General features: G+C 34.0%; 1 protein-coding gene across 2 annotated transcripts in view; it reads left to right on the top strand.

Moving 5' to 3' along the window:
- The window catches only part of DMD (dystrophin), a 2,163,935-nt gene that overhangs the window by 916,721 nt on the left and 1,231,379 nt on the right, over nucleotides 1-15,835 (top strand). For both annotated transcript variants that reach the window (XM_065915496.1, XM_065915495.1), the window contains one exon: nucleotides 13,235-13,429. In XM_065915496.1, the coding sequence (XP_065771568.1) occupies nucleotides 13,235-13,429 (195 nt within the window). The remainder of the gene's footprint in view (nucleotides 1-13,234; nucleotides 13,430-15,835) is intronic.

Here is a 15,835-nt window from a genome sequence, read left to right as displayed (position 1 = left end):
TATTATCTGTTTCTACCATTAGAATGTAGGCACCATGAGGGGAAAGACTCTTTCTCTTACTAAATACCATTTTCCCAACATAGAGTAGGTGTGCAATAAAAGTATGGCGAGTAAATGAATAGATAGGTGGATAGATAACATCTTCTTGTGGAATTCCATCTAGCTCAGAATTATTCATTCTACATTCTTATGGAGGTGCAGCCTCAATCTCCTAGCATCTGAATGTTTTCAATTGGTCCATATAAAAGAGAAAAAAATTAAGAGCAAGCGTGTTGCACTTTTCATAGAACTAAATTTGTACAATGATTGTTCTGAAAGTGTAGCTTTCTACAGTTTGTCATGAGAGGAGGCAGCATTAAAATGCCCTTTCTATCATCTTTATTTTTTTTTCTTTTTTGTTTTATTACAATGTTTTTTTACTATGCAAACAAAGGTAAGAACTTTGTGAGGTTCCCTGTCATTTTTGGTAGTATTTTATTGACCTATGAAATACAAAGCCTGGCAACCATCAATTTGGAGAAACTTATTCACGTAAAGAGGCAACCATTCCTGCCAAGTTTCTGTTGGTTGCTTGAAGTTTTGAGAATGAGGAAAGTAAAGCTCTAAAAACCAGTGACTGTCTCCCATTTTATGACCTTCTAGGCAATGAATATTGGCCCACAAGCATTATCTCCTGGAATGGGATTCTGAACTTTCTTTTGTTTTATGTGAGAAACAAATTCAAGAACAAATATGCAAAAAGAGTGTAGTTAGGGTATTGTAGTATATCACCTTACATATTTTTAATATGTGCACGGACATATAATAAATATGGAAGTATTAGTCGCTCAGTCATGTCTGACTCTTTGCAACCCCATGGACTGTAGCTGACCAGGCTCCTCTGTCCATGGCATTTCCCAGGCAAGAATACTGGAGTGGGTAGCCATTCCCTTCTTCAGGGGATCTTCCCAACCCAGGAATCGGACCCAAGTCTCTGGCATTGCAGACAGATTCTTTACTGTCTGAGCCACCAGTACCAAAACAGTATTTACGCCTTTTTATAAATATTTTCATCCTCTGGCTTTAAATCCTTCTTTTGTTTCAAAAATATGTAGATCCCATAAGAGCACCATTTGCTTTACCACAGAAATACTACCTTTCCTGTGCTTCAAAATTTCAAACTGAAACAATGAAGATTCTAATTCTAAAAGATACACTAATTTTGCCTCCTTATGCACTCCTCTCTTATAGTCTTCATTTCCAAATAAAGAGCCATAACAGAGACTTTTGTATTTTGCAGAATGTTTTTATATTCCTGATTTTAGTTATGTCTTATACTTAAAAATTTGATTTGGATACAAAAAGCAAATTAAATCAATATTCTTAAAAGTTTGGAGGAGCAAAAAATTAATGTAGTTTTTTTTTTTTAATTTGGCAAAACACTTTATTGCAGCTAATGCTTTATTGCAGTTGTTCTCTTACAAAGGGTTTTAAGAAATGGAAGGTATGTTAAGACCTCAGTTAATTATCCTCTTAAAGTATATGATCTAAAACGAATTTAAATGTGATTGTGTGAATATGGTTTCTTAGAGTTAAAGCTTGAAAATGTGCTGGGCAGAACAGTTCAATTTTATATTATAATTCTTGCTATGGGAAAATACAATGATAATTATTTTCTGGAACACTGGCAGAGAACAAGTTATTTCAGGAAAAACTATCTTGATTGAAAAGTGAAGCACAGTAAACCCAAGGTGTCATTAAACTCACAAAACCCTAAGAATTGAGCATAGTCTTTGGTAAGGAAAAAAATGGTTTTGTTCAGTGACTATCATTTTTTACAAAGTGATTTATGACTTGGCAAAATATATTGTTTTAGAAAAATAGCATTAAACATAATAGTTTCTATACATACAGCAGCACCTAATTTTTACAGAGGTCAGATGGACAGCCGTGTGGTTTACCTAGAACACAGCCAAGAATCAGAAAAGAGTAGAACAAAAGCCCTCTGGATTTTCTAGATTGATTTGATAAAGTTCATGAAGTCCACAGCTTCTCTATATTTCCTTATGAGAGGACTATTCAGGTTCTTTTCAGAAAGTTTTTTAATTTCACTGATTGTAGAGATAATTCTCCTAAGCATATCATCTTGCTTTTCTGCCCTGAGTAGAAGCCAGAAAGAAAAGGAAAAGGAATAAAAGACAGAAGTATGAAATAATAACTACAGCTTGAAAATGAGTCAAAAAAAGGGCCTGTAGCGAGGGATATGGGAGACATGGTCTTGATAAACTCTTTAGTACGGGGCAACATAAATGAGAGAAAGAGAAAGAGGGAGAGTGAATGATATATTATTTGTATTTAATATTATATGATTTATACTAAGCCTGGATAATTTAATTTTTTTAGCAATTTATTCCCAAATAAGATTAAGTTAAAAATGATTAATCTCTCATCCACTAAATGTGAAATTGTTTAACACATAGTGACATATGATATATTAGCTTCCTAAATTGTAAAATACCATTGCCAGCTAACCTATACATCTATCTAAATATCTATTATCTGTGCTGTGTGCATGTGCAGTATACATATAGCTATATATATATATTTCCATGTATATGTATAGATTTATGTGCATATATTATAAATATTTGCACATGTGTTTGCTTTGTAAAATATGTTTTGCCTTTTAAAAAATGCCTACTGAATTCATTAACATGGTAATTTTTATAGTTTACTCTCCAACTTTCAGTCAAGTTCAAAAAGTTCTATTTTGTAACCCCCCAGTTTTTATTACAGATATACAAAGTACTTGGCAATATTTAAAATAGGAATAGAGTGTGGGGTAATTATCAAACTTAAGTAATTTGGAATCAGGTCATATAATTTTGTAAATAGTATTATTATATCTCAAGGTAATAGTGCCTTTTCAGATTAAGGGCATTTATAGAAAGGTAGTCTCATAAATTGGGTTTCCCTGGGGCTCAGCAGTAAAGAATCCACCTGCAATGTAGGAGCCACAGGAAATGTGGCTTTGATCCCTTGGTAAGGGATCAATTTTAATTAGATATAACAATATCTTTCAAGAACATTTTTCTAGTCAATACATGGGTATCTGATGCATCCTTTTTAATAGCCTTAGGAGATAAACCAAAATGTATTCTATCATTTCTCTATGTTTCTGGATTGTTATAAGAGGAGATGTCCTGTAAAATCTCTATTTTTTATCCTTTTAAAGTTTCCTTTGTGGAATTTTTGAAAGTTTCCTTCCTCCCTTAATGTCCTTATAGTATAAAACAATAATATAGTTTTTCATTTTTTACAAAATATGGACTAAATTTAGGTTCTTGATCAAAAGAATCTTATTTATTTGTTTGATTTTGGATTTTTTAATCCAAAAATTCTGAATGAGCTATATGGAAGCTACCATTTATAGCTGTGATTTCATCACATTCTCCTCTTATTTATAGTAACTTTTACCCTATGTAAAATGCAGTCAAATATTTGGGCATAACAATTAATGATTGGGTTTATTTGTTTGGTTTTGGTAAAAAAAAAATTCTGACTTATTACAATGCTAATCTTGGACCCATTTGCCCTTGAACTATATTTCATTTGACATTACCATTTTGACTAACTTTTTGTGAATTATTTCTATGGGATAACGTCATGTATCATATATTATATGCTATTGAGACTTTATCTTTTTAATAATTCTCCTGAATAGCTTATAGATGAGTTGTATATATTAAACCTCCCTGACAGTATTCATCTTTTAATGGGGAAGTTTAACCAGCTTCATTATTGTTATGATAATTCTTAGAGCCATATGACAGTGAAGTGAAAGAAAGTGAAGTCACTCAGGACCGACTCTTTGCGACCCCATGAACTGCAGCCTACCAGGCTCCTCCGTCCATGGGATTTTCCAGGCAAGAGTACTGGAGTGGGTTGCCATTTCCTTCTCCAGGGGATTTTCATGACCCAGGGATCGAACCCGGGTCTCCCACATTGTAGGTAGACTCTTTACCGTCTGAGCCACCAGGGAAGCTATAGCCATATAGTTGTACAAATTCCTTCTTTCATAATTTATGATTGTTATTTGCTCTTGTCCTTTGTTTGTACCTTTGTAATTCACTACCCTTATTGAACACTACTGCATCCCTCCATGTACTACAGATAATTTGGAAGTTAAGGGCAGATTCTTAGGACCACTCCATAAGCGAAAGAAAATAAAAGAAAGTGGGCTCCCTGTTCAGCATGAGGGTCGTTGTTGTTCAGTCACTCAGTCTTGTCTGATTTTTTCACCCCCATGGACAGCAGCACACGAGGCTTCCCTTTCCTTCACTATCTCCTGGAGCTTGCTCAAACTCATTTCCATTGAGTCGGTGATGCCATCCAACCATCTCATCCTTTGTCGTCCCCTTCTCCTCCTGTCTTCAATCTTTTCCAGCATCAGGGTCTTTTCCAATGAGGTGTATCAGGTGTATCAGGTGGCCAAAGGTACTGGAGCTTCAGCTTCAGCTTCAGTCCTTCCAATGAATATTCAGGGTTCATTTCCTTTAGGACTGACTGGTTTGACAACCTCATAGTCCAGGCAGCTCTCAAGTGTCTTCTCCAACACCACAGGTGGAAATGAAGCAAAAGTGACTAGCAGTGCTTTGGATTATTAGGGATGTTCATGGAATCTCTTTCCCTGAAGATGGAGAGCTTTTAATACCTGTGATGTCTTGATGTTCTAATAGGAGGAAGTAGACTGGATGTCTAATTTTTTTTATTCCCATAAATTGATGATAAAATTTCCTTTCCCTCTTTTTATTTTGGTCTAGATTCATCATTTTATTTTCACATAATTGTATTTCAGATAATTTCAGATAATAGTCTCTGACATTTTCCTATTTTTAATAAATTTGACCCTAAAATTCTGTAGTTTTACACTAAAATTAAATGAGAACATTACTCTCCCCACCAATATGGTTTGTTCAACAACTCCTCATTCTTTTCAAGCCAAGATAAAATCCTTTAAAAACCAAAAATTTTTAATTTAGTCTTTAACTACCGTTTTTTCTCCTCATAGCATCCAGTTCAAGAAGGCATATTATCACTCAAATTACAATTAAACTGCCACTGTTAACATTAAATTTAATCAAGCACTTCACATTATTTACTGCTCATCAGTCTTTGTGCTCTTTCTTTACTTCCTCCTATTTATAAATCTTTACTATATTTTTCATTTGGTTGAAATACCTGAAAATTTTTCTCATAAAAATTTATAAAGATGTATATACCCTTTTAATACTTAAATTTTCAAAATTGCCTTTCTTTTGTTGTCAAAGTGATGGATTCGTTGGGTAATAACAACATTCTTGAATCTCTCTCCTCTTCTTTTAATAGTCTCTATATGTTGTGGACCACTGTCTCCTAGTTTCCATTGTCCTCTAACTTTCAGTGCCTTCTGACTTCCATTGTTGCCACTGAGAAATACAATGTTGGTCCAAGTTTTATATATATATATATATGAAATATATATATATACGCTGAAATTTATACATATACTTAGATTGTCCTCTTTGTCTCTAACTCTGTGAAGTATCCCCTACCCTAACACTCAGAATTCAAACTTTTCACTAGGATAATACTGGTATGTTTCTAAATATGTATCTTTTTTTTTATTCTTTTACCCTTCTTAGTACATGAGTAACATTTTTAACTTTTGTAAATCAGTAATATTTTTAGCTCATGAAAGTTTTTTATTATTATTTAAATTATTATTTATCTTCCATCTTTTTTCATTCTAATATTTATATACTTTCCATGTGAGATGTTCTTATTCTGTCCTCCAAGTCTCTTTACACTTATGATTATAGTGTCTTTCCTTTCTTCTCTATGCTGTGAAATACTTCCTCTGTCTGATCACTTAGAACCCATTTTTTTTTTTTTTTTGTAGCAGTTACTATTGTATTTCCAAAAACACCTATTGATTTCTTTTTTAAAACCAGGTATCAGGCTCTCTGTATTTTAGTGCAATCTTTTTAATGCTTCTCCCCCTTTTTTTTAAAATCAGATCTCTCTTCCATTTCTTCTAGTATATTTCCTACATGGACTCAGCTTTGTTTCCCTTCTTGAATCGCTGTGTCTCTTGAAATGGTCTGTGTTCTTTTTCTCATGCTTAAAAGGGTATGAAAGCTGTTAGAATAAATGTAAGTCAGGTTTGAGAGACATACTGTATAGTGTTGATTGAGAAGCAGCAAAAATAATGCAGTAGTTTTTTTTTTTTTTTTTTTTAAATATAGTGAACAATGAGTCAACAAGTCAGAACCTCCCAGAATAATCATGTTTGGGGAAGCATCTTGACCTCTAAAACAAGAAGCGGTGGTTACAGCTGCCCTCAGCAAGTAGTACAGCTACTGCCCTGTATTGCCTGTATGAAACAAACCAACATGCACATACTCCTTCCTGGACCAAATAGATCTTAAATTATCTTCCACAAATGACCCCATAGACACATCTGGAAATCACCAAGTCCATAGTTTCATCCCAGATTGTGCCAGAGATCACATAGCTTTCAAAGACCACCAGTTCATTATCTTTCTCTCTCCACCTACACCTCTTTTTCTGTTATTTGAGTCCCGGATACATATATTATTCTAGATTCTAGTAGTTTGTCATGGTTATTTGAAGATCAGATTTACTTAGGTGTGAGGGAGACAGAAAACATGTGTATATGAAGTAATTTTCCTGTTACCTCGATGTTTCTGTTTTGTTTGTATACACACACACATATGTACATACAATGCATAAATTAATAAGCTCAACAGGTAAATCATGCATGTACAATATCTATACTTTATAATTGTTTTCATAAAGTAACTTCATCAGAGTTGGTGAGGTTACTTAGAGATTGAGGCTATTATATCTGAAAACAATGTATGTTAGCAGTTCAGTAAAATCAATCTGCTGTAGTAGAATGACAAGTTGAATTTTTAGTGTTTGGCATCTTAAATTAGATTTACTAGTCAGTCTACATCACCTTCATGAGGAAAACTATCAATTTAGATAAACTACAAGAAATATTTTCTGATACATACATTGCTAGTGTTAAACATTTTCACAGGTAAAGATTTTAGCTTTTGCATTAGTGACTTTCTGTATTATAAAAAATAAATACCATGTTATATTTTTAATTTAATCAGCAAGTAATATTTTAATTGTATTTCCTTTTAAATAAATTAGATTTAAATTTGAATTGTCACATGTGACTAAGGGCTGCCATATTGAACAGAGTTATAGGTTTTTTTTGTTTTTGTTTTTTTTTTCAGTGGGTTTTGTCATACATTGATGTGAATCAGCCATAGAGTTACACGAAATCCCCATCCCGGTCACCCATCCCACCTCCCTCTCCACCCGATTCCCCTGGATCTTCCCAGCCCACCAGGCCCGAGCACTTGACTCATGCCTCCCACCTGGGCTGGTGGTCTGTTTCACCACAGATAATATACATGCTGTTCTTTCGAAACATCCCACCCTCCCCTTCTCCCACAGAGTTCAAAAGTCTGTTCTGTACTTCTGCGTCTCTTCTTCTGCCCTGCATATAGGGCCATCGTTACCATCTTTCTAAATTCCGTATATATGTGTTAGTATACTGTAATGTTCTTTATCTTTCTGGCTCACCTCACTCTGTAGGTTTTTTTTCACTATCACATTTCTAATAAAAATCTAATAAAAACAGAATTATGGCACATGCATATTCAGGTATAGTTACTTAGTTGTCACATTAAATAATATAAACTTAAAAGCTGGCCCAATTTTCTGAGATGCTTGTGAAGTATAGCATGCTGCTGTTAAGTCACTTCAGTCGTGTCTGACTCTGTGTGACCCCATAGACGGCAGCCCACCAGGCTCCCCCATCCCTGGGATTCTCCAGACAAGAACACTGGAGTGGGTTGCCATTTCCTTCTGATAATAATATAAGTCTGTTATAAAAAATCTACTCAAATTGGAAAATCCACAAGACAATAGAAATTAAATGATATAGTGTAGTGGAGTGACATATATTTGCAGAAGTTAAAGTAATTGTATACTTATTTTTTCTTGTGTTAATTTTATTTTCACATTAAATTCATTATGTGTATATGTGTGTTCATTATCACATGTGCACATACAAAAAAATTCCTATGCCAGGTATCCCTAAGCTGGTATCAGGATAGCTTGCTATTAAAAGTACTTATGCTAGATATATAAATTATAAGTTTTATGTGGAGACTTTGGAAAAAGTTAGAAAGGAAAGAAATTCTTGACTGCAAGCCTTCTCACACACTTCCATTTGTTAATAAGCAGTGTGGACCTCTGTGAAGAAGCTAAAATAAATATCTTCTAAAATTATTTGTATAACAGTACCTCAAATAATGGCTTATTTTGTTCACATATGAGTTACATTAAAATCTGAGAGACAGTTGAACCAAGACACATATCTGCAGTAGCATTTAGTTTGTGTGCATTAAATTGGAAAAATGCTGTATAGTTAAATCGGAAATACCTTTTAAATCTATACCAATGAAGAGTACATTATGAAATGAAGAAAATATTCGTGTTTGAATTATTGGAATTTAAAAATGGAAATTATTGTATTACAGTAGATTTCAGCAGTTGTAGCCAAATATGTGTTTTAAAATTATCTTTTTAAGTTGATAGTTTCTTCACTTATTTAATAAATATTCTTGAATACCTACTGTAGGCTAGGCTAGATATTATGCATGAGTGCTGAATTTACTTTCTATTGTAAGGTACCTAGGTTATATGACCTTATCTGCTTAATTATCATGTTATTTTACTGGTGATCTCTCATGAGGTCGGCCATATATGTTGGCGCTAATGTGTTGGTGCTTTCCTTGATGGGAATAAAAGCCTTTTCTGTCATTTTTCTCACAGGCTTAGATTTCTACCAAGTTACTAATTTATGTTAATGCATTAGAAATCCTTATTAAAATGCAAATGTTATCCTATGAAGGATAACACTTTAAACAACTATAAGTCGTTAACACATTATCGACATTCAGTTTATCAGTTTAATTAGATGGTAATTTAGCTTGGCCCTAAGGAATTAAGTAAATCTGATGATATGGAAGGGAAGAATCAACACAAGGCAGATCAAGGAACAGGGGCAACCAGACCCTTTACAACGGACACTACTTATACCTGGCTTTCTGGAAGTAGGATGTTCTTAAAGATGACTATATCCAGCTCCAGCTGATTGTCTCTTTCCCTGCCAGCTTGCCTGACACCAAAAGTTTGTTCTAATTTTAGAAAATGAATATAGATATAAGGAATGACTTTCTGTAATACTTTATACTAATTATTTTATGCATGTAGTGTGTTTTATTGTTTTTGAACCAAATGTGAGTGTCAGTCGCTCAGTCATGTCCAACTCTTTGTGACCCCATGGACTGTAGCCCACCAGCCTCCTCTGTCCATGGAATTGTCCAGGCAAGAATACTGGAGTGGGTTGCCATGCCCTTCTTCATGGGATCCTCCCAACCCAGGGATCCAACCTTGGTCTCCTGCACTGCAGGAAGATTCTTTACCATCTGAGCTACCAGGGAAGAAGGGGTAAATTATAAGCTTAATAAAATTGGTTGACGAACTGCTTTATGATCATTCAAAGATTGATCCTCCCCTTTTTTGTGTGACATAGCTTCACATAAGCAGATTTCTTGATAATGCAGTGAAAAGGGATGGAAATTGCCAAGAGAAAATGTTCTCTTGTTGCTATTTTCTTCATTGAGGATCATAACCAACTCATGTGATCTCATTAGGCTTATTACTTAAGATCATTCTGCCCAGTGACTTGACTGAAGGCACGCAAGGCTGAGTACGGTCAGAATGATAGTATTGCCGTGCCATTTATGTGTATCCGAAACTGTGAACAGAAAAGACTATACCCTTACCTATCTTAGCTGTGTCATATCCTTGGTTGTTGTTGTTTTGTTTTTTTTTTTTTTTTTGGTATGCCATACTATTGGAGTCTTCTTTCTCTAGATGGATTAATTTTGCCAAATTTGATTATTTGATTTGCCTTTTTAGGACTATAACTTCTATACATGGTCAAAGAGAAAGAAATACTAATAACTGCCCATCTTATTAGAAGGAAACTTTTTTTAAGACTTTTGAGACAAAGAGAGAAAGTTGCCTGTTTTCAATAACTTAAGTCTTTTTCCATTACCATATTATTTATGACCCATCAGAACCTATTGTAAAAACCTGTAAACCATTTTGGGATTTATAGTTCATGTATTATTATTTTTAAATCATTTGTAATAATTAAGGATGCTATTTTTAAAAAGATAATAAAATATAAATTAACAGGTTTTCATATGATAGCACACTTTAAATTATTGATAAATAATCTTGTATTAAAGATTTGACATATCTTCATCCTTATTAACACTAATGAAGTAAAAAAAAAATAATGTTCCATCATTAAAAAAAAACCATTACTTTTTTTGCCCAGGTATTTGTCTATTTTTTGTTAGGCTTTGAATCTGTTGACATATTTTCTATATACCACATTTATATTAGATATAGAGGTATTTTTAAAGAATATATCGTAATGATATGGCATATAGTACATTTTTCTTCTTGAGCTTCTTTGACCTCATAACTCATAAATGAGCCAGTAACCACAACCCATTTGAAACTTTTATATTGAGGAGAGAGAAGCCCTTTAAATCATGGAGGAAAACATTTTGTTTTAAAAACTTAGATATAATACATCATTTGTTTCAAAACAGGATTGTCTGTATTTCATGCATGGAATGTGGCCCTTCAGGAATCAAATTTTAAGTAGTACAAAAAAGTGATAGCTAATATTTTAGAGAGACAGAAGTTTATTAAAAACTTTATGAGTGATACCTGTGCCTACTTACAAAGCTCAAAATTTGAAACCAGTTTTCATCTCAACTTTACGTGTTAAAAATCATAACTTTGTCCCATAATAATCCTTTTTAAACTTCAATTGAGCTTTCCGTTTGTTCATAAAAATAGGTACTTTAGGGCTTTCTTCCTTATCTCTCAATTTTCATTCCAGGAAAATGAGCATATAGTGTATTCTTTTGGGTATATATCATTAGAAATGAATGTGAACAGTGAGGAATAAAATGAATTCTATGGCTACAGCACTTCCTTGCTAATGATGCATGAATATCTATAATGATATAAGGTGGTAAAGAACATTAACAAAAGCAAGTTGATTTTCTAAAGGTTAGACAGGATTTGTACACATCAGAATTCAGAAGGATATAATTATTCAAGGTAGAGTTAATGAAATTCAAATGAAAAGGCAAAATCTGAATATGAGTGCACGGTTTTGCATAAAGAAGAGAAAATGAACATGATACTTCCAATTACACTGATTTTTTTTAATAACTGTCTGAAATTTTTATTAAAACCAAACTGAAAGCTATACAGTATATATAGTTTATTCATTATAGACCTGCATGACTGTGTCAAAAGGAACGATATATTTTAAGGGGTAGATAGTAAACTAAATCTCCAAATACCCAAGTCTCTTGGTTCACTTTTACAGTGAGTCTCCCTCCGTTCATCGTATTTGAAAATTACGATACATTTCTCTGTATTGAAAATTATTGTATCTATTATAACTTTATAATAAATGAGAACACTCAAAATGTATAACTGAATTTTCTTGAAAATGAGTTGACAATTTTACAAATATTCTATTTCTCATAAAAGTTCACAGGATCATCCCTTAGCTCTCACTCTTCAGCTGATATCCATCACTTAACTTCTCTTATCTGTGATGACTGGATACTATATATGAAGACAGTAGGAGGAATGAAATCTTCCAACTCTAGCCCAAAATTCTATTATTTTAATGTAAAATTATAAGTACATTTCGATTATCATTCCATTGATCAGGAAGGAATAAGTGTCATATATTTGGCCAAGGTACACACAGGAAACCAAACTTTGTAAAAGGTACAATTTTGTAATGTCAGCTAATTTGTGTAATTCTATGAATTTGCAATATCATAAGTAGATAAGCCATCTAAATTAGGATTATTTTGTTTTTGTATTATCTGAGAACTGTGTACAAGAATCCTGGACCTGGGTGATCAAAAAGAAAACATAAATAGACCAGCTTATGTTTTTACTCATCTTTGTGCATGCTCAGTCTGGGATCCTAAACTCCATTTAATTACATTACTACAGACATGGGGGTGGTCTCCTCATAAAGGCTGTGCAGTAACAAATGACTGCATTAGCATGTTTATCGTCAGAACTCTCCCAGACCCTGCCACTGGAAACCTTCAGCTGACCACATCACCAGGCAGATGGCAGTCCATGAACTCAAAACAAAGTTATTGGGAAACTAATTTTAATTACAAAAATTGTTCTGCTTATAGTGTAAACAGAGAGTAGAGGTCATGTATCTTTTTGCACTTGTGTGTTGTACAGTGTTTATTTCTTGCTCTTATAAAGAATAGGGAAAGAGGCATCCCTGACCAAGTCCAAACAGTCTCTGAGGCCCAAATGTCCGTCTCCTATCATGTGAATGGCAGGTAGTGAAGTGCAGTTGCAGGGGGAGAGGCGGGTGCTCTCTTGCATCTTTGGGTTTTGGGGAGTTCTTATTAAAATGTGAATTTCATTCTCAATCCTACTTATCTCGGGCCCTACTTTGCAGTTTAACTTAGCAAGAAACTAGCATCAAAGAGAAGGGTTGATGCTGGGAATTTAGAGGAGAAAGTTGCTTAATAGAAAGTCAGCTACCAACCAGAACCACTTTGTCCCTCTTGTACCTCAATCAAGATTAGGGGGAAAATGTTTAGAAAAAGTCCCTTGGGTATGAATACCACAGATGTAGAACCTGCTCCCAACCCCCACTGCATCCCACCCCATACTTAGCTTTTTAGTCAAATTAGAATTGCATTAAAAAAAAATTGTAAAGATTTATTTGTTTCTTAGCAAAAAACTATCCCTCTTGTGACTTTATGACTGTTGGTCTTTCATTCTCCTATTCATGATGCTAATGTGTGCATATCTCTTATTATAAAATGCTCTAACACTTTTTGAAAGAGAGGGTATGATAATAGGTAGCCTTGTTACTAGACTTACCATCTTGCATTGTTTTTATCCACTTTTCAGCCCTCTGTCAGCTATAAACTGGAATCTATATATGAATTCAGTAAAGGTCTTTTCAATATTAGGAAGCTAAAAGAATTGTTCTTTTGTATATCTATACCAGCACACTGTCCATGAAGAATCAGTGGTGGTGATGACCGAAGACATGCCTTTGGAAATTTCTTATGTGCCTTCTACTTACCTGACTGAGATCACTCACGTCTTACAAGCCCTTTCAGAAGTGGAACAACTTCTCAATGCTCCTGACCTCTGTGCTAAAGATTTTCAAGATCTCTTCAAACAAGAGGAATCTCTGAAGGTAAAACCAAAGCACTTCCATTCAGATTTTTACAAGATCACTACATTGATCATTACTGGATCAAAACATTTGACTTAAATATGTATACTGAAGGCATTTTGAGTTAACATATGGAAATCTTAAAACACTTGGAGAGAAAGTTAGCTTTAGAAATCTGGTGGGGAAAGAGAAATGTAAATTAAAATAGATGTGTTATTTCTTCCCAAAGTGAAGAAACACAAAATAATAATTTCTTATATTGAGTTGGCCAAATAGTTGCTTCGTGATTTTCTGTAGCAGCATACAGGAAAACCTGAACGAAGTTTTTCGCCAACCCAATACTATTGTTCAGGGCAGAAAGAACTCACTAAAACACAAACCTTGCTAGAGAAACAGTTTATTCCCAACTGATACATTGCTTGTCTTTCTTTTCCCATAAAAGGGGAAATTAGATGAGGTTTTAAATTACATCTGTTGTGTATATCGTTTTAGTTTTCTATTTTCCACTTATAATTTATAGATTCCATTTCAGATTAGAGTCAGTATCATACTATAACTTTTGGAATGTAATCAAATATAAAGCAGTAAAATAATTTATTTAAAATCACCAGGCAAAAGTCTCCAGCCAAATCCAGCTTTTTTTCATAGCACCAACTATAAGTTTCTGAATTCCAAACTAAAACAAATGTGGATAAAGAAATGAACTTTAAATTTTAGAGGGACGTGTTGGAAGATGAATGTAGCATCAAGAAAATACACATAACAGTTTGTGTCTCTATTATGTGAAAAAAAAAAGATAATTTTTGTGATCATACATTTCACACTCAAAATGAAACATTCTAGTGTAACCAGAGCTTAGTATTTTCCAGTGCAGATAGTGTAAGATTACAGACAGACAATAAGTTTGCTCTCAACAGCACCTATCAGGTAAAGAATTTTCTACTCTTTCTTGGTATCTCATTCCGTATCACATATTTGCTTAACTACATAAATATAAGCCATTTGTTTGTTTTCGAAATCAGAGTAGCAATATCTTGAGTGACTTGAGTTTAATTTCATGCATTATATCAAATAAGCTAAAAAATTATACTTTAAAATAAAATAGATGCATGAATCTCTGGAGCTCCTCCATCCATTTGGTATGGTGCTGTTACTTGTTCTCTTTGAAGTAAAAGTCAAATCACTCGTGGGTACTCAAAAAAGAAACTCAAATCAATTGATAAAAGAGACTTGCCAACCTTCCTGTCATAATTCACATTAACTGATTTCTCATGCCAGCATAGTTTGTAAGTTCATCATTGTCCTTCAACATGTAAATCACTGCTAATGAAATAATATTCATTCCTTTCCATGTTCATGGACAGACAGGTCAGGAGAGCAGTGACCCTAAACTTATTAAGTTCACAATTGTTCACAATTGAATGTCTTTATCCTCATACCTCTTAACCTGGTACACTCAGAAGGATAGGCCCCCGGCTGCACTCATAGCTAATTATTTTTTCTTGCAGATATATTTAATAGTCTTATAGCTGATACCGACTGTGATGGTGTTGATTACTGTGATTTGTAAAACTGGATTATTGTAGATTTAATCTAGCTAGATTATTGAATCCTCATTAGATGGAGTTTGAGGTATAATTCCATCTCACTCTCACCATGTCTCCTGCAACAAGCAAATGGTCTTCTTACCTTTACTGGCTTTTTGAAGGGGGATGGTTTTGATCTCAGTCTTTCCAATGAATATGTATTTCCTCTTAAAGGTATTCATCATTGTCATTATCTAGTAGTAAAAATAGAAAAGCAGTGCATAAATTGTACAGATGCTGGTTGAGAAGGTTTGAAATTAAATTGTGGTTGATTTTATTCCTGACAGATTTGCATGAATCAAATTACAGAACTGTAGTAAGTAGTGCTGTGATTTAACATACATATTTTTTTAAGTACAATACAACACAAATAATGTACAATAAGTTAAAATGAGTACTTTCTGAGCTAAATATAAATAATACAGCACATATGATTTCCACAAGTGTATTGAATTAGAAGGCTACCTAATCATTTTGACAAGAACTAAGCAGATAAACAAACACCTATTTACATACAGAAATCTTCATTTAATATTGCTACACTAGCTCAATGGCTTCCCAGGTAGCTCAGTGGTAAAGAATCCACCTGCCAAGCAGGGGACATGGGTTTGATTCCCTGGAAAGGGAATGTCAACCCACTCCAGTATTCTTGCCTGGAAAATTCTATGAATAGAGGACCCTGGCAGGCTACATGCAGTCCATGGGGTCACAAAGAGTCAGACACAACTAAACAACTGAACTCACATGCGTAGTGCTAAGGCATGTGTGGTGCTAATTCGCTTCAGCCATGTACGACTCTTTGCAACCACATGGACTGTAGCGCACCAGGCTCCTCTGTCCA

The sequence above is a fragment of the Muntiacus reevesi genome, chromosome X (assembly GCF_963930625.1).
Source record: "Muntiacus reevesi chromosome X, mMunRee1.1, whole genome shotgun sequence".
NCBI lineage: Eukaryota > Metazoa > Chordata > Mammalia > Artiodactyla > Cervidae > Muntiacus > Muntiacus reevesi.
This window is presented reverse-complemented; position numbering and strand designations above follow the sequence as displayed.